The sequence below is a fragment of the Vanessa tameamea genome, chromosome 25, assembly GCF_037043105.1.
Source record: "Vanessa tameamea isolate UH-Manoa-2023 chromosome 25, ilVanTame1 primary haplotype, whole genome shotgun sequence".
Lineage (NCBI taxonomy): Eukaryota > Metazoa > Arthropoda > Insecta > Lepidoptera > Nymphalidae > Vanessa > Vanessa tameamea.
The window spans coordinates 2309327-2330877 of NC_087333.1; the positions used below are offsets into that span (position 1 = coordinate 2309327).

The 21551-nt window shown below is 31.6% G+C and overlaps 1 protein-coding gene across 26 annotated transcripts in view; it reads right to left on the reverse strand.

Moving 5' to 3' along the window:
* Nucleotides 1–21551, reverse strand: part of LOC113401796 (dystonin) — a 265057-nt gene that overhangs the window by 119747 nt on the left and 123759 nt on the right. For 15 of the 26 annotated variants that reach the window (XM_064218855.1, XM_064218856.1, XM_064218868.1 and 12 more), the window contains exon 1: nt 2623–2743. Coding sequence is in view for 7 of the 26 variants with exons in the window: in XM_064218869.1 (XP_064074939.1) it covers nt 12199–12369; nt 15975–16064 (261 nt within the window). In the remaining 19 variants the exon portion in view is untranslated. Of the gene's footprint in view, nt 1–2622; nt 2744–12198; nt 12370–15974; nt 16065–21551 lie in introns of those variants that run through there. The other 11 variants (XM_064218869.1, XM_064218864.1, XM_064218880.1 and 8 more) reach the window with 3 other exon arrangements.

Consider the following 21551-nt stretch of genomic DNA (forward strand, 5'->3'; position numbering starts at 1 on the left):
GTCACGTTAAACATTCGAAATTCGATTTTATACCGAAGGAGGAAAACTGAAAGTGCTATGGCGGTTGACATGATGTGTGTCAAGAAGTACCTAACCGAAGACATCTTGACATATTTTAATTTTTACTTCTATTTTTGTATTTTACATGGTAGCCAATCTGGGTAGGTACTACATCATATATTCTACCTTCAAACCAAAAAGTCTTCAATAGATACAATTAACATAACATCTCAGTTCCTAATGTCGGTGGCGAATAGACAATGCAAAGGATATATATTATCTATAACCACTATATATATGATTGTGATCATATATAGGGATGAATTAAAGAGAAAAACATCCAAAAAAACAAATGAATGCTTTATAACCATTCTAATATTTCAGAAATGCAGCAGATTAACTCAAATCACAAAAAGTAATTACATTGACTTTAATTCAAAAATGATACCAGTTTAAAACTAAACAATATTAATGCAGAATATATGTCTTGGTTTAGATCTGCGTGTCAAGTGTCAAGATAAATTCAGTGGCCTTACTTTCGGTGAGGATAGACACACAATAAGCAGATGTGTGCCTTTTTGCAATGTTTTACTTGGTAAGGCTTTCTGCGAGCGAGTTTCTGTCCGTACAATTCATCAGTTATTCGACCGCCAAACGGCAATACGTAGAATGTTTTGGTGGCGCATTGGCGATGTATGGACTGGCTATCATTAATTACAGCGCCGATGTCTATGGATAGCAGTGACCATTTTGATAAGGTTACAGATTTGCCCGTACCTAAAAACCGTAAGTATATTAGCAAAGAAGTGTACTTAGGCCCTATTTGGAATTAGGCTATTAGAATAAATCTCGGCTACAGTATAACAATACTAAGCGGTTATTATATAAAAATATACATCAAGTTCGTTACCGAAAGAACCCCTATAAGTAAAATTAAGCAATTCAGTTAATACTTAATAGGATTATTTTTATCGATATAAAAATTCCAACGATCGCTAAGTGTTATGACTTTTAATGTTTCCAGTTTTTTAACGTCAATTAATATTTATTTTGAATTCCGTTGATCATTTCATTTTTTTTGTAACAACAAACGTGTACTATTTATATGAATTAAATGTTTTCCAATATTGAATTGGTACCTAATTTATAAGTCGCAGGTTTGAATCAGGTCCCTTGGTAATGACACACCTAGGGTTGCCATACGAGTGCATCCGGTGAACGTCCGGACGAAGTTTTATATTATTCTGATTTCAAAAACTTTATTGAAACAATGAAAAAAAATAATCAAAAATAAAAACTTTTAGGAAGATAATCAATCGAAAATTCAATTAAAAAATATGGCGTGCCGGAGCCGGCTGTCATGGTTCTTATGTTAATACAGATAGCAACTCTATCTAAGGCAATTTTAAAACTTTAAGAGAAAAAATAAAATAATAAGAGATAATTATTACATGTAAATATATATGATTAATTAATAATAATTAGTGCCTTTTTTGCGATTACTCTAAGTAGAATCTAAATTCGGAGCCGGTGGTAGCTTTCAATTTAATTCATCTTCAGTACCAAAAGAGCGTATTTGAATAAAAAAATATATTTGATTTTGATTCATAAAATATTATTAACTTCAGTAATAATCACTTCTAACTAATAATGCGCATAAAGGCGCTTCTTGTTTATATGTATTTTGACCTTGCTTGTTTTATATATCGTTAGTGTTAATTACCTTGCTCTTGCACTGCTTCAAATTCATAATCATTCATATTTAACTACGCTCGTAGTCTCTTAGACTTCCAAAGTAATGATATTTTTTTCAAATCTGCACTAAGATCTCTTTTCATAGATTTTATATTCATATACCATAATTATTTTGTTCAGTTATATTACGAGCAATGAACGAATTCTGCTTCGGAAATAAAAGATCGTATCATCATTCGCATTGTAATGAGAATATACCTTTTAAGTAATCGATGACATGTTCTTTAAATTTTTATACGACTCCTAAATGACTTTTATTCATACGAATCGTACATTTTATAATAGGACATTACGTTGCGAATATATAGCAATTCTAAGCCATCAATTTCAATCACATAAATAACAGCATCACTTATAAATGCGTTGTCACTCTAAACTGAACTGACATTAACTATTAATATTTAATGATCTTCGAGATCTTAAATTTCAATTAATAACTTCGCGCCGTTTCGCCTGTACACATCGAAATAAAATTATCATCCGCTTAAAAAGCAGGAATGCATCGAAAATCCTACCAACAACGATAAGATAGAAAGATCGAGTATAAGTACTTTATTTTTAAAATTTCACATTTTATCAATCGATAAAATCGTTGAATTTCGACAATAAAACGCTACAATATTTAAGGACGTTCATCATTCTTCATTTGGAGTATTACGTCACTCAAAACAACACACTCCCTTTACGAGTTGAGTAACATTTAAGTAACTAATTAGCGTTTACTTAGTTGCTTAAGTTCGCTAAGCAATAACAATATCCCACTAAATCCCAATAGCAACACAACCGTTACTGTCACCGGTGTCGGTAAAAAAATCGCGTATCGAATCCGTTATTTCACTTTAAAATAAAAAAAAAATAAACACAGACCACAATAAAATCTTTTTCGAAACGGTTAGTGTGTTAGTTATTCGATTCGTTTCTCGAAATTTGAAATCGACGTGCGCGCGCGCTTCGTTCGGATTCTAACAGGTGACTGGCGCGCAGTTGCAGCCTAGCCGCCCGTGACGGCTGTGAAAAAATGTATCGTGGGTTTACGTATGTTTCTCATTCATTATGGGAGCTGAATTCCGTGATAATTGTCATGTTAAATGGACGTTTTTCTTTTGTTTATTATATTAACTTTAGTATTACTCTCTTCTTTGTCCTGTCAGACATCCTTTGTTGCTCACGAATAGCGCACTCTGGAGTCGTTTGGTTAACTTCGTCTAAGTTTCGGTTTGTTTTGATAAATTACAAATCCGGTTAGGTTTTTAAGAGGATTTGAAATGTTCACGCAAAATTTTTTTTTACACAATTCCTCAAAAGATTAAAAGTTATCAGGGTTCATGTATGCGTGTAAGTTTATTTATTCCACCATAACTGTCTGAACATATTTGGAGTATCACACTGAGCACAAATTGAATTAATCATTTATTCGGGCATTTGAGTAAGCAACGAAAACAAGGAAGGTACGAGAAATAAAGATTAGAGGATACTCAGTATCGTTTTCACGCCACGTAAGGTTTCACAAAACGCACTAAACGTCAACATACTATTTACTCCGCCTTACGAATTAGGTTAGACACCATTAACTAAGCTTTAAATATTTACTTTTACCTTCATATAATTTATATCAATTTGTTCAATAAAAAAATATAGGTTAATTTTACAAAATATAAATCAAGGCAACTTGTCCTGGAATATTATGTAGAGAATTACTCAACAAACAACGTCAATGAAACCAAAAATAAATACTTAATAATAATAATCAAGAACACAATCAATTAACATCTAGACAAATAAATTATAATTACTTTTTCAACTCTAGTTTTAATTTTCTTGCCAAATAAATGTACTCATTGTACTATTCAAATTACGTATATTGAACCAAAAATTACTGATTACAATAACTTTGTTTACTCTAGTACTTATTAGGAAATAAACATTTTTACTTATCAATTATTTTTAAGATGCTTTATGACGTCACAGTGTTAAGTTTTCAGAATTTTTAGAATCATACTATTATAAATTTTACATATAATATTAATAACGTAATAATTATTAATTATAATAACTCCTACTCTCGGTCTTGTTAATATGTATCAATTAATTAATATAATTATATAATATATATAGGAACTTTGTATCTTATTATTATACATTGTGTGGGTTATTTCAATGGGTGGACGACATTCCATTCGTTTATTTTTTTTGTTGTCAATTAAATATAAAGAAAACAACATACAGTAATTGTGTAATAAAATTTGTTAATGGTTGTGTGTGTATTAATGATTAAAATTGATTTTATTTTAGTTTTAATTCTAATAGAATTAAAAGTAAAATAAAATTTAATCGAATAATATAATTTTCTATTATATTTAATATAAAATACAGTGTCTTAACTAAGCGATGATATGAAATCGTTTGTTTTATTCAATGTTATGAATTTTTCACTAATTTAATGAAACGCGTGAACTATATAATTCACAACAAGTACTGCCATCTATTGAACGCTGACGCAAAGCGTTGCCAAGCGAAGCTTAGCAAACATAGATACGAACCATTGCTTGTTATGGTAGAGCGCCATCTAGCGTCATATAGATTTAACCAAGCAAGCAAGGCTTTTAGCGATATTTCGATAACTGACGACTTACCATAATCGTCTGCTAGAGTTTGCGTGGACAAATAAAATATTTAAATCATTTATTAATTATAATTATAGACGTGACGACTGTACATGGTATATTATTATCGTCAAGTCAATGTATATTTTATAAAACAGATGGCGCCACAAGTACAGAGGTACAAATGAGATGCAAGTCCAGATTTTAAGCATTTATGTAACGTTCGTACTAGGTGATTTTTAAACAACAAACATAATTTTTTTAATACTTTATATAAATCGTTTATCAATCGAATAATCATTACGAAGTTATTAAAGTCGGTCTCATTGATCTATTTATATTACCCATTTTATTACGATCAATTTGCATTTACGAGTATTGGATGTGTCACTTGTGACATTGAAATAGTTAGCGCATTGAAAATATATTTCTTCTACGTACCGTCTAATTATTAAATAATATATGATTTCTGAAAAGATGAGCTTTATTCGACAAGCGAATTGAGCACCTATTAGCAAATTATTAGAGAACATTTTTGCCCTAAGCATCGACGGTTTAGTCAAAATAGTTGTAACTGTGCTGCAATCATTTGGACCAATGTTGACCTGTTCCTTGAAACTGTCATAATTAGTTAACAGCTTATAACATAGTGTCTAGATTTTAATGATAAAATTAAATGTTTATCTTTTTCTTAGTGTTATAATTTTAATACAGTGGAATTTGAAATCGGAATCCAGTTTGGCGCCTTTTAATCGATTAATGCTACGAGTTTTTACTAAAGCGCAAAAAACATTTTTGATATTTATAAGCATAAATTAGCGTTCCCTTCCGATTTGTTATATCGAGGTTGCATATACCGGTTCGGAAGGATATATTTCAGACTTGAGAACCGGCGAATTTAGCGCAATTTTTTTTGGAGAATCTTTTAGACCTGTGAAATGACTCGCACGGCCGGCTCTTATAAAATCGATTTTCGGATTGATTTTTTTTTATAGTTACATCGAATATAAAAGCAAATAATCGTATATTGTGACAATTACTAAAGGATATTATTTAAATCGGATACATAAATTATAAACGATGTCAGGCAAGAAGGTAGAAGGAAATCCACGACTTTTTGACCATGATCCGTATTTACCACTGAACGTAACCATATCCTCTACTCTTTTCAAGGCTTCACCGGCTGTTACATAAGGGTGCGCGGGCGTTGTGTGGGCGGAACATCTGTTCCGTGACCTTGCGTCCCACCCTCGCTCCAAAGGTCAGTACTCAGTTAAGCAACGTGACGTCATTTCCGAAATATTTGGAAAGTTGAGATTGTGAAGTCATTTTTAAAATCTTTATTCACTATAACATGATATTCCAGATTCAAATCATAAATAAAATTATATATTATAATAATATTACATAACCATAATACATGTATTATTATGTATTTATTATAGAATTAAATGAATAAATAAGATCTATTAAAATTTCTCATATTGGAAGTTGGCATAATTATTTTCGAACAAGGTGTAGGAAATTTAAATCCGATTTTTTTTCTCATCCTAATAATTTTAAACAAATATTTGAAACGTATTATACACATCTGGTATTGTTTTAACAAACAGCGGCGCACGCGCACCGGCCGTCGACCCGCGACCGAACAAACAATGTTCCTACAGCTAACTGTAAGACAATAATTTAAATACGACTATTTAAATTTGCACTTAAAATTTCAGTATTCAAACTATCAAGTCTGATGTGACAAGTTTACTTGGTGACTTTAGGTATCGGCACACAACAGTTAAAATCGCTAAGAGATCACGAATGGTATATATTGGTCGAAAATTGAAAAGGCTTAGGACTTAGCAGGGTAGTCAAAGACTTTAATTTCAAGGCATTAGACGAAATGTTCGAAAATTACCTCAATTACTAAACCAGGTTTGCATCTTCGTGATTGCATTAAAACGTTATTAATAAACGGTAATTCTGATACCTAATTACTTATGTAGATGTGCAAACTCATTTTCTCATGATACAAATTTGGCTATGAGAATACAATATTGAAAATTTTGTGTGCATTTTAAGATCGAAAGTTGGTAGAAATAAAAATTAAATAGCCAATATAAAAACAAATGAAAACAAAAAGGTGTTATATATCGAGATTCGAGGCTATACCTTAACAACTACCTTTTAAAAAGTAATTCACTTTGAGCAACTGCCCTATAACATGTTTCTTTGTGTGGTTACACACACATCTATATAATATTATCAATGCGACAGCAACTCTATCTGTCTGTCTGATGACAAATCAATGAACCAAATTTGATTTGTTAACACCTGACTACCAACAATAAACGCGAGCAAATCCACGGCCGACAACTAGTTAACCATAATTAACCAATTCGACTAGTTACGACTCGAACTTGTGTAATCGTTAACACTGTTATCATTGTGATATCTGAATGATCTTATAATTAATGGAATATTATGACATACTATAGATTACTTATTTTTTTAATTAATAGTAGGAAGGCGACTTGATATTTATCTAATATATATCTCCCTACATACTTCTGAATACAAAACAATTTATAAGGCCGTCTTTTAGCATATTATGTTTTTTTTAATTCTACTATCAATATAGCTACTATACAATATAATATACTGACGACCTCCGTGGTCGAGTATTGTGTACACCGGTTTACATGGGTACGCCACTCCGAGGTCTGGGGTTCGATTCCCGACCGAGTCGATGTAGAAAAAGTTCAATAATTTTCTATGTTGTCTTGGGTCTGGGTGTTTGTGGTACCGTCGTTACTTCTGATTTGCCATAACACAAGTGCTTTAGCTACTTACATTGGGATCAGAGTAATGTATGTGTTGTCCAATATTTGTTTATTATTATTATAATATAGCATTTATTATTAGTCGTACAATGTAAGAACTGAGTAAATAGGAGCAGCCTGTATATCCCAAGCTGGGCTAAGGCCTCGTCTCCTTTCATTCCTTAAATGGTGGTAAATGGGATTTAGCTTATCCAACCAAGCTGCTCCGAAGCGGAATGGTGGATTCACGTGTGGTAGTCTTTTACAAGCTCCTTTACGATGAGTTGGTTTATAAGCTAAAATGAAGCAATTGAAAATTTAATCGAGCTTGTCTGGGTTTGAACCCGCTATAAGCGGTTAAGATTCGAGTGTTCTAACCACATAGCTATTAGACAATATTTATTCCTAACCGAATAAATAGTAAATTACAGTTATTATGAAGTAAAAAAATTACAAAAAGTGAATCTGAGGACCGCAGCGAAAAGTAATTTTATACTTTATCTTAATGGCATAAGGCACGATTTTCATTGGCAACATAAAAAATTATCGTCTTAAGATAGTTTTGATCTATCTGAGCTGAGACAACTTCGCAATACATTGCATAAACGATCGCAAGTAATCTATGAATAAACATATCTGTATTATTTTACATGACATCACTTATAAGGAGCTAGGATTGTATACAGAGTGATTTAAAAATATTATTATTAAAAAATTCAAACTTACGGTATACAAGTAAACTTTATACCGTAAAAATGTCATTCCTATTAAATAAAAATGTCTTATGTTACTATATAAGACTTTTTATTTTAAAACTTTGAGAAATTGAATCTGAGATCGAAGCGGTATCTTAGTGACACGATCTGTGTCTAATACGTAAAACAAAAACGAAAAAAATTTTTTATTAGTATTATCAATTTTGAAATTAGAATCCAATTCCTGTTTAAGTTCCGGTTTATTGCGAAAACGTGCTTCGAGTTCGGTTACCGTCTATGAAGTGGTAATGGTAACAAAGGTTTTCCTGCTCGTGTTTAGTGTCCGGAAGGAGCGAAAAGCTTTACTTTATAAATTATTATATAATACAATGTTCCACCTAATAGGAGGTTCAGTAAACTTCTTACTTCGATGGCTCATGAGATCTATATAGGTACATATATCGCTCGTGAAATTACAACAATACATAAAACTACTTGACTACTAAGAACTAAGTAACTACATTAAATAGATTATGTATTAGAACAAATTATAAAAAAAGTTTATTAAATATAAGAAGAAAAATAAACCATTGCTATCAATAAATGAAAAGAATTAGCATTTACATGGTAACATGAATTTAGTTAAGTGCTTGCAACAATGCAGAAATTATAATATCCTACGACACTAAGCATTAAGGAATTATTCATAGTGCGACGCTTGAAGCATCTCAATTATTTTCGAGTTGCTGTTAGCCAAGAAGTCCAAGGTCGCAAACTTGGAGCTTTACCAGGCCACTTGGAATTGCTAAGCGTGGAGGATAAGTACCTAATAAAAGCCATTTAAATTTCAATAATAAAGGTATTTTGATGCGAAGAAAATAATAAATCATATTCAAGGAAGAAATGTTATATTAAATCACTGGTAATGTTGTACAATGTTCGTGCCAATACCTTCAAGCAAGTTGAAAGTAACACACGTCATTGATATAGGAGATGATATATCTATGGAGGACAGAGAAACAGTAAGAGAAACACTGGTGAGTGTGACAGGACATGAACTACTATAAAATCTAAATATTCTTTATTCAAGTAGGCTCATAAAAGAACTTTTGAATCGTCAAGACACAGCGTTGAATTAAACGTAAAGATTCTACCGAAAAGAACCGGCAGTTACCCTTTTCAACCAATTAAATTTATAAATCGATAAGTCCACACTTTTTATAATTAATATAATCGTGTACTGAGTAATATGCTCCTTTTTACAAAGTTTTGCATAAGAATATTGTAAACAAATGATTTAATTCAACGAAAAACTTGCAGATCGATAAATTTCCAAATTGAATCGGACATTTCGGACACATTTATTGCATCTCGTTTAAATTTCTTATGAATGGCCTATCAACCTTTAAACGGCCACCCGTCAAGTCATATTCGACCTTGCAGAAAGATATATCACATCCTGATAACACACTGTATAAAGCCTTATATGGACCCGAGTAAATGTGCCAGACTCTCAGCCCACGCGCTCTTTCAATACCATATTAATAGATCATTATTTTTTATCGTTCACCGCCAACTGACTGCTTTCTGTAGGTTACTTGGTAATTGCGAAAAGGAACCGTGCAATATGTACTGAATTTTAATTGGTTTTACTTTTAGACGTTCGTTCGTTTAAGGGCAAGTTGAGTCAATGATAGCCAGATATGTCCATGCGGCTCTAAGGTTGGTCAAGCTGATACTGGTTATAAAGCTCATTATTATTTATTTATTTATTAAACTCGAAATTTAAACTGATTTACAACTGGTCCAAGGATTATGAAAAATTACGATTATATGATAAACGATCATTTTTTCTACGAAACCTGTCTGATAAGAAATATAATTTTTTTTTTTTACCGATTTAAGGAAATGGCTAAGGTACTATTGCATAATTTATAGAAATTATTAAACCAAGCAATAACTGATGTCACTAAAGCAGTAAGCCAAATCAAGAACCTTAATCATAAATCATTTTTGAATTTAACGTAGCGAAATTTAATTGAACGCGCGTAAGTATTATCTCAATTTGAAAGATTGACAGTTCGGGAACGTGATATTGTTCACGATCCTCAATTTGTCCGCGATGTGTTATGATGACGATAGTTAAAGTTGTGCCATTAAATGTCAGTCGTACGTCTTCCTGGTACACAACTGTCTTTTCTCATAAAAGCTCATTGTAACTATGCATGCATGCATGTGCACTCAGATCTAGACAACTTAATACCAAGAAACAGGTTCTCGAGCCGATTTCCTTATTATAAATTCTACAGACATCCAATTGAATTGCACCGGAACAATACCGTGATTAGAAAGAGACGGAACAACATTACGTAATACAAAGAAACGAGAGGGAAAGTGAACTTTTAGTTCGTAGTCTGATATATGACATTTATATAAGAGGCTTGACATATTTGGTAATCAGTCACGGAGTGCGCAAAAAAGTATTGTACTTAATGAAACAATGAGCAGATTGTCTGATTTATCAAAATAAGAAGAGCGAAAACTAATCAAATAAGAATACTTAGTACATTAACTAATAGCAGTGCAATAAAACAACATGGCAGATACCAGAGGACCTACAGACATAGCAATATTGATTTCGTTTGTGTCTACAAAATATATGTATTTGATAAATTGAGCCGTTAATTGTTTAACAATTGACGTATTGAATTTAATAATTTAGACGAAAGCCAAGTTCAAAATCTCCTTAGCAAATCTATATAAAATATTCATTTAAAATTATCTAAACCTAACACAAACAATAATCTTTAAATTTAAGCATGTTCAAAATCACACTCAGCAATAGACTATACTTCATAGACACGAATATTACTATTATAGTATATTCTGCAAGTGCTAAATTAAACAAAACAACAAAAGCTGTAACTGTATCAAAGCCGTGACGAATTGCAAAAAAGTATAGTTCACCACACCCCAGACACAAGTCTTGCAAAGGTCAGAATATCAAGGTCGAAACGTGTACGTAACTAACTGCGTACAAACACGGTGTTTTCGTCACTTCATTTGATATTAATGTAAGTCATGTATGTCATGGTGATATAAAAGGCTACTATAAAACATACGACCTATTTTTTATGAACAGGTAAATTTGTACAAATAATGATATCATTGAAAATACTAGATGTAAATGAAACAAAACTGCCGAGGACATTATTATCTTGCGCGACCTATAGTATAGCATAAATCGCTACGACTAACTGTGTTACAATCATTGCTTTCATTTAACAGTTTAGTACTGTGATCAGAATAAGAAGACTGGATTTTGAAATAACAACGTCAGATCGATGTTGCGAAATTCTAAATAATCATAAAAAATAAATCAAATTTGAGCAACCATACTGCTCATATACGGGATACTGACTAATGAGCAAGTTCATTACCAATTTAAATAATACACGACAGTAAAACGTTACGAAACAAGTGTTCAAGAGTAAGTAATGTTGCTTTAAGCGGACGAGATAAAACACGAATTAGTGAAATGTAAAAAAACGAAAGTAATCATCTTAAAATATTTAATTATACTTCAGTTTCAACGATTTAATTCTACTCGAACTAAGGAAACATATTACGTAAGTTTCGGAATTTTGTAGTTTCATTACGAACATTTCAACACAATCTTCATTTATATAATTACGTATATTAATATATATTTTTATCAGTATTACATTTTTGGAATCTCGAAATAGACTGAAATCTATCTGAGTGAATACATTTTGTCTGTGAATGAATACAGAAAACACGAATACTTTGCCGTATAGTGAACCTTTTTAGAAATAATATGTACCGCGTATCCTTCAAAGCTATTTTTAAAATTAAACATAGCTGAAGTTTATAATTTAATAGTTACCCTTAAATCTGTACTAAGATCTGCCTGATTTAGAATGTTTTATCCATTCCTGATAAGATTTAAAATACCATATTATAAAGTACGCGATATTCATAAATATTTAATACAATCGTATAAAAGAATACCTGCCTATTATTATTTTCTTCAAATGTTTTTATTTCTCAAACTGAATAAGATTTATGTATAATATGAAGCGTGGTTACTGATACAACACGGCGAATGATCAGTTCTAAATAATTTAAAGGAAAATGCACAACTATCTACTCAATGGAGATTTATGTGAATAGTGTATGTTACTTAATCAATAATGTTGTTAAATTTATTCCTTTTTTTCAGATCATAACGTTTAATTTAATGAATCCAACTTAAAACAGAAGCTAATAAATAATTAAAATGAAGTGTTTTATGGTGAAAGAATCACTGACCTGGAAATGCAGGATTATGGTCCATATGAGCCCCAGTGTCAGTTTCGGGTTCCCGTCCACGATGTCCTCCGCTCTGATGTTGACGAGCTTGATTTTCTTGTACCTGAGAAAGTCCAACGCCATTTGGACGTTCTGCAGCATGTGGAAGCGCATACGACCTCGCTCACGCGGCTGGAAAGAGAAATTAGAATATTTAGAATTTATCGATTTTAATGATTGAATTATTAAAATATACTTGGTTCAAGGACACTCTTGGAAACGGACAGTAAATGACAAGCACCTAAAGTTCTAGATACTTTTAATTTCATAATCAAAGTGAAGGTATTCCTATACAGACTAGATATTTATTTAAATTTTAATATATAAGTAGGCGGATGAACCGATGTGCCATTTGATGGTAAGTCACCACAAACATTCTACATCGCCAATCCGCCACCAACTTTGGGAGCTAAGGTGTTATGTCCCATGTGCCTGTAGTTATTCAACCGTCAAATCGGAATACAACAATACTAAATACTGATGATTGGCAGTCGTAGATGTGATTAGTGGGCGTTCCTACCAAGACAGGCCTTTACAAAGCCTAGCAAAAAGTAAAAACTATAAATACATATCTATACCTATATAAAAAATGTCACGGGTTCAAGGATGACTCTACGTGATTTAATATACAGTCATTAATTTTTACGTTTTTCGTATTGTATTTCCGTTGCAATTAAATCAAATTGTTATTGCCAATTCGAAAAAAATACAAAATACCTACTAAACTAAGGCCGTAACTATTATAATAATAGAAGAAATATTTCATAGTTTACGATGTAATACGATAATAGCAGGCTTGGGCTCAATGAAGAACCGCATTTGTTTAAAATAATTGACATGTTATTGACCCAGTGTTGAGCTAAGGCCTCTTTCTTTTGAAGAGGATTGAGGTTTAATCCACGACTCTGCTTGCTGCCTACATAGCTGGATACTAGTGGTCGATTTTATTCGACCAATGCAAGCTACCTTACGGTTCTTTCCTTTACCACAGATCACGAGATGAATCATTAACACAAATTAAGCGAATGATAATTTGGCGATGCTTTTCTGGATTTGAACCCATGGGTCTTCGGTTAAGTATCAAATATTCGAACTACTAGGCTACCTTGTCTGTTTTGTATCGTATTATATTTATATAGTTATGTACTTCAGCTTGGACATTAACGTCTTTAATGATAGCAATCTAGAAATAATCGGTTTCAATAAACGCTACAATCAATCACATTAGCTCAGAACGTGTACTGAGTACTAGGATTATTTATGCTCCACTAGCAATCGATGTTCTGTGTAATATTGTGTAGTATTGCACACATTACATTACACTTTATTTGAGTGAGAATATATCTCCCTAATAAACATATAATGCGTATTCATTTCATGATTTAATTATAATTTAAATCTATTAAAACAATTCAGTTACCTGAATATACTTTATTATTTTCTAATCAATTATATTAAACCTGGTGAATTTGATTTCTTTCTTTTATATGATTTTATTTGTAATTATTATTAGTGGTGTTGAACAAAGCATTTAATGTGCTCTACTGAAGATTCATGTCGATATCGAAGTCGATTAAATATAATAATAAACTATACAAGACAGCATATAGGTATGTATAAATGATATCCTCTCTATACCTTTATAGAAAATACTAAAGTTGTCAAAAATGTGTAAAGAGACTTATAAAAAAAAACGTTATAAATTAGTTAATTGTTCTATTTTTAAATATAAAAACAGGAGTAATCACTTTATATACATAATAGACGTCTTCAACAACGACTCTGTACTTCAAACTTAATTGCGTATGATAACCAAAATAAATATCACCTAAATAATAATATAAATATATAATATGTTCATACGACTATTCTTATATGTACTTGTCAACATTGCAATAAAAGAAAGAAATATGACGTATTGCAAACGTGATGAGCTGATGTACTTTTGTCTGCACGTTTAAAAGTTCATGATTTGCGCGTTTGGACAATGTATGAAAGTCTGAACGTAATGCCAAGTTTCATTGTTTGACACACGTACGTCTATAAATGCGTGCTGGGATACATTTGAATACAGAATAAAACATATCTAAATAATTTGGATAAACATTTTTAATTATCTCTGGTTTTAAAATCTATCAAAGTTTTAGATGATAATAAAGAAACTTCTACTGCTACAATATTGCTTGTAGATAGATATTTAATGCTTGGCTTGATCAAAGAACATAAATCTCTTACCTAGCTCAAAATCCGAAATAAAAGGCAACCTATAATCCGCGAGACAGCGTCTTGTCTTGGTTTCATTTTTTTTTTATGATATGATATTGATAGGCGGACGAGTAAATGGACCTTGGGAACTAAGATGTTACCTCCCTTGTGCCTGTAGTTACACTGGCTCACTCACCCTTCAAACCGGAACGCAACAATACTAAGTACTGCTGTTTGGCGGTAGAATATCTGATGAGTGGGTGGTACCTACTCAGACGGGCTTGCACAAAGCCCTACCACCAAGTAATTCACTCATTAAAACTAGACAGTTCTGTACTTTCGACATTTTTTTAACCGCGTCCATATTTTTTCCCTTAAGTCTTTTGTCATATGATGTTATGATAGTAACTACACTTTCGTGTTTAACTCTGATGTTTTCAATTCGACATATAACGTTAATATCATTAATGTCCTTAGTCTACATTGCCCCCGATACATCTGCGGAAGGGTGACAGCGGTATCGCTTCCACGGCACACCTGCCTTAATATATTACGTTCGCTATTTACTAAGTTGTTAACTTAACCAGCTGTTACTTGATTAGATATTATCGGGAATTCAATAATGAATTGTAAAAGGTCAATATGTTCAGTATTGGTAATACTTACCAGGTCATTAAAATGTTCAATGTTCAGACAGGATTAAGTATACCCTAATAATTTTATGGGTTTGGGATCAAAAACACTTCCATTTACTGAAACGTTTCCTAGTCAGTTGAATTAAAAGACTCGACTAAATTTTTCCGAAATAGAGTTTTTTAAAATGGCGTGATTAATTTAAATGCCCTTAACGATGCCATGTTCTTAGCAGAAACTTGAAACTCAACAGTAATCTAATCTAATAAAATCCTAAAATAATAATGCACTTGTTGTTTCTACTAAATAACAAGTGTATTATTATTTTAGGATTACCATAACTTATTGACTCGTGTAAAATGTTTTATCGAGTAAACAAACGCAAAAACTACAACGCTATTGAACATATTAATGAGAGAAGAAAAAACTTGTATACACCAAGGATACTATAGTATTTTTCCGGAGTCGTTATGAATTCAATGTTTTTTAGTTGAATATTGGACTTTATAAGTACGGTTGTTGTTTGGTTATTCAAAAAACATCTTACTAATGTTTAACAACTCTGGTTTTGTATTTTTTTTTTAATTATTTTATGTGGATAAAAAACGATTAATGGTCTTCTAATAATAAAAATCTAACTACGGAGTAAAAATATCAATACAAGACATAGGAATTTCTGTTGGTATTAAAATAAAAAAGAACTAAAGAAAAGTAGAATAATGTTGTCAATTTTATAAATTCGCAAAATCACTACATTACTTAACATAAACACAATCACTCCTCAGAGGAGATTAAATTGAAGTCATTCTAATTTACCACCCAAACAAGACAAATGTTAGACAAATAGAAAAAATCATCACTGAAATCTATCTATCAGATTAGTAAAAATGTATACTTACGAGGTGTTCGCCAGATAGCACCTCCAGCAGTGAGATGAGATTGAGGCCATCTCGCAGGTCTTCGAACAGATCATTCACGTGACGGTTCACCTGTAAATAGCAATAATTTAAAATTTTGCAATTTAAGGTTGTATGAAATTCAAAACCTAATAAAATATTTAAATCCAGATATGAGTTTTTTTTTTTGATTTAACAGATTTGTAAAATATCTTATTCTTTGCGAATCAATCCTTGCAACCCTCGAGTCATTAGTTTCTCATTAAATAATTTCCATCGATTAACAAAAAGGGTGACAACGTTTTAAAAAAAGGTTCCTCTACATTACTACGACTACAAATATTTGGCCAATTAAGAAAACTACTTTACTCATTCTTATTAAGATCCTCAGTTGCTTAGTCAAGTCACATTTGTGGATGTAACTTTACATAGAATTTCAGATCGAATGATCCACTTACTCACATCCTCGACATAATTTCTTATTTAATTATATTGACATGTTCTCAGCATAAAAAATAAAACTTAATAGCTCTTAATTTATTTTCAAATTAGTGAGAATAATTTAAGCTACAAAACACAACGCTCATGCATCAAAAGGTATAAAATGAAGAATCACAAAAACAAAACAAGTGAAGTTCAATTATAAATAAGGTATTTGACAATTCAGGAACGTCGAGCTGTTATAATTTTGAATTAGTCCAAAGCTAATACAACACGCCGAATGATATAAAAAACAACGTTGATATCACGTGACTAAAAACAACAACAACAAAAAAACGAAACAAGACATTTTAACAGTTAACAAAATGTAATACCGAATAAGGAACACCAAGCATCTTTTGTTGATGCAAAATTATCTTAAATGTATTTAACAATTTACTTTCAATTACCGATAACGATAATCATAGTCTTATAACAGAAGACATATAGTTATTTCGAATCTATCAGCAATTTACAAATAATAATATCTATGTAATAATATCACAACAAAAAATAGTGACAATACACAATTTATAAACTAAAATAAAAAAGTAGCCTTAGATGAAGACAATAGTTATTTTTTTAGGTAAAAATCATGCTCACGTTAATATAAAAATAGCATAACTAAAAAAATATTATTAAACTAAATATAATGCAGCAAGAACAAATCTAAAACATAAAACAGGCGTGTTCGACTCCAAAAAAAAAGCATGTAACTTACGACAATACAGTTACTTTGTATGCCAAAAAGAAAGTCAAAGAAAACGAAGTACATGAATCATATTTGAATTTTTTTAAGGAGTCTTGATCATCTACAAAAAAACAACATCGAAACGTTCTCAATCACAACTTACTTGTTGGGGCGGACAACATGGTTGATTATTGACAATCTCACACACGTGTAGACGTGTGTATGTCTGTCCGAGCAGCGTGAAATATGCAAAAACCTGGATAAGATATGCAAATGAATCTAATACGGATACTAAAGATTTGTTGTATTTGTTGAAACTTTAACAAAATTTTAGAATTAGGGTCTGTCTTTGTTAATGCTTTTACTATGGTTTAAGACACAATATTTTAAAACAAATATTCGTAATAAAATATGTCCTATTATTACATCGAGCTAAATACAATAACTAGATGATGTAATGGAAACAAACATATGACTAACTAAGTCTAATATTTGCATATCCGTAATAAATATATTATACGTAAACGTACTAACGATACTATTCAATTATAAGAACAAATAAATACCATTATGACAAATTATACATACGATAACCGAAAATAAACTGAAAAAGAAATTAACCATGCTAAATAAATAAATATAAATGATGATGTAAGCGTCAACTGATCAACGTAACATCATCAAATATGACATCACCGTGAAATACCAAAATGTTTACAAGAAAATGAAAACCAAATTAAACAAGAAATATATCATATAAAATAAAATAACATAAAAACAATTGTATCAGAAGGAGATAATGATGAGGAAATAGCTACAAATGATGGCTAACTACAAACTGAAAATGTTGAAACTAACAAGTGTATGTACACACCTTCAGATACTTCCAATGCTGCTCCCGGTCCGAATGAAGAGCGATGAGAAATCAAACAAATGGAAATTTTTCTTTACATTAATAAGACTAAATACATTGCTTATTTGCTTAGATAGAACACACATATTTGCTTATGGTTTTGCTGTAGATTAATGCTAATAGTACACGTGTTTTGTTCGAACACTTTTAAGTAAGATATCTTTGCACTTTCTCATCTCATTAAAAAAGTTTTTGTTGAGTTGGTAATAATCGCCATCTCGTTATTGCCCTCTGGATAATATCATTTCCTAGAACGGCATTTTTTTTTCATAAAACCATCATCAGACTATCGCATTAATATTACAAAATGGAAAGACATTAGTTAATTATGTCTAAGTCATAAAAGAAACATTGAACGGAAGTGTAAGTTGATGTGTTTAATTTTAGAGAACTCTCGCAGTGTACACAATTATATGCATTAACAAGCAGACGACTTGACGACGACTACGACTATTTATTATGTACAAAATATGATATATTTAATTCGAAAATCAATTAATCCATTCAAACAGAATTAGATGATTACATTTGCATCGGTCTCGTAATGAGCTTTTTGATTAAGATTTTACATAAAGGACTTCATACATTGCTTTATCTAAGAACAATATATCTTTTAAGCTTTATTTCCGACTACATAAGACCTAAAATTGTAAGATATCTTGACGTCGTTCAGTTTATCTAACGGTCGAGAAACAGGATTACCGCGCAGGAATGTCCATGACTCATTGTATATGATTAATAACTGCCATTAGTACAGCATACACCAAATTATTTTATTGGATTTAAGTACTTACGGTGCACATCTTAAGGGTGAAATTGAAATACTTTTTTCAAGTTTTGATCACCGTACAAATCTCATCAGACATGCTCTCAGATAACATAACATTAAACTGATGATTAATTTCTCTCTTTGAGTTATATCATGATGCCTTAAGAGGGCGATAATTTTTATTTGCTTGCATGGGACGAGTGATGCATTTAGAATTTAACCACATTATATTTATTTACCATTCATAGTGAAGATTATTCATATATCTATCTACTGAGCCTATCACAGTCCGCAGCTGTCGAACATCTACTCGTACTACTCTTCATAGTAATTCATTACATTAAAGGTTGTTAAAGATTCATTAAAAAGTACTCGTTTTCGCATTCTTGCGATAAACTCAAGCTTAAAATGAAATAAAACAAAAGATAGATAGATAGGGGAATAAACTATATCAGTAAGAAAATTCAAATTTAAAAAGTTATCGAACATAAAAACTGGTACTGCATAGTCTAAGAATATTAATTTGTAACATTTAATAGATCGGATCGGATTGAAGGATTTACCTCTTGGTGTTTTTTTATCGTGTAGTAACAGAGCTTTGCAATATAAGGATATTTTTTCAAACGTGGGCCAGTATTTAGCCAATAGTCTGTGGGCGAACACTATCGTGTCATTGTGATCTGCTACCAGATATGGTGTTGAAACGTCGCACGTGGTCTATCACAAATTAAAATAACACCCACTTTATTACGTCATTGGTGAGTTTGATGTCAATTGTTTCTACAGTAACTATAGCAATTAATCGAATACTTTTTCACCTATGAATAGTTTAATTTGGTATATTTTGGATACTTTTAGAAGGCCAGGTGAAATATGCCTACGATTATTATTGTAATATTTCTCAAGTACACGAATAAACATTTTACTTACAATACCAAACGAATCCGATTACAAAAATATCTTAAAGCTTTCAACCTACATACTTCTCTGCTTACTTTTCTCGAGAGAAATCTGATTTATAACAGATGACCAATAAGTCCTATAATCCTCTCCGACATTAATTCAAACCGTCTTGTCACATGCATTTCCCAACTCACAACGAAAGGCACGTTGAGTATTATCTCCATGAGTAAGCCGGGTCATGTAACCAAAACATCCTGAGATGCCTGCAACGTGCGTCATCAAAAGCCTTCGTCATCCTTTGTGTGGGTCTTAAGCAAGATGTTGATACACGATACTGTAAGAATGGGAATTCGATTGGTCTCATTTGCACACTTGCATTTTCAATAGTCTAGTCATGATTGTTACCTAATTGATAATTATTTTAAAGCACAAATTTTGACACCAAATAGAACTAAAATTTAACAATTGTTTTTGATTAATAATTGTCACATGTCATAAATGGATTTCGGATATCGTAACTCTTGGGCTGGTAAGGGTTAATGTCAAAAAAAAATATTAAATCAATAGAATGAAAACATCTTAAATAAGCAAAGCAACATACTTTTAACATTATCCATTGGCCAATAAAGAAAATCACACATCCCATAACGGACATTCGTCATCCTTACTTTCACAGGATAAAGAAACCTTTGTCTGAATAATTTATAAACAAAATCTTTGTTATTAGCGCACATGTTGATAATACAGTTGCTTTAACTCTAAAGGATGTGAAATATGAACCAATTGAAAATAACAGTATTGAAACGAATTTTTAGAAACCGGATTTGATTGTTGTTTATCGTGATATGTCACTTGCGTAGAACAAAATTGCATTTATTCTGATTATTAAACTTTGTTATTCGCGGCTGATATCTGTACTGACTAGGTACCACCAAGTGATCTTTATGCAAGCCTGTCTGGTTATGTACCACCCACTTATCAAATATTTTAGCGCAAAGTACTAAATAACAGAGCATTTGGTATCGTTGTGTAGCTGGCACAAGGCACTTTTCATTTTAGTTCCCAAAATTGGTTATGTTTGACAGTGCAAGTGGTGGTTTAAATGTCTTACAAATCCAATGTCAATAGGTGTTCACTTACCACTACATGGTCTTTTCAGTCGACCGCCTTTCCATTTCATAAAAAGAAAGAACAAAAGAAATGTACCGTTAAAACTGAAAACCTACATATTGGAAATTTTCGGACTTGACGTTTAAAGGTATCCGGTATTAATGTTTACAGTGGAAAGAGGAATCACATTTGTAATGTACCGTAACAGAGCGACCAACAAAGCATTATAAATCAAATATATTTACAAATATTGGACAAAGGAATCCATTATTTACTCGACTCAGCTTTTGTCCATTCCACCTTGAGACTTTGGATCCTTTGTAAGACATTGATTGAAATGCAATTTAACAAAAGAGAAAAACAATTTTATAGTATTACAGTAGCTTTTAGGATCTACAAGTAAATACAGTTTTGTATCATTAAATCGCTCGAGTGTTTTATTTTTCACGATGTCTTATGATTAAGAATTATTTTGAGGCCAGTTGAAGAAATTACATTCTAAAAACGTATTTAAAAACAAATCTTTTTAGAAGCCACTAGTTTCCTGAGGAGGGGCAGGTGCTAGATACCCTCTGTAGCCCTGACAACGTGTACGCAAAATTTCACGCTGATCCGTCGAGTAATTTAGACGTGAAAGCGTAACAAACAAACTCACTTTCGCATAAACATATAATATCAGTAAGGATGTTCTTGTCTCATCAATATTCTATGCTC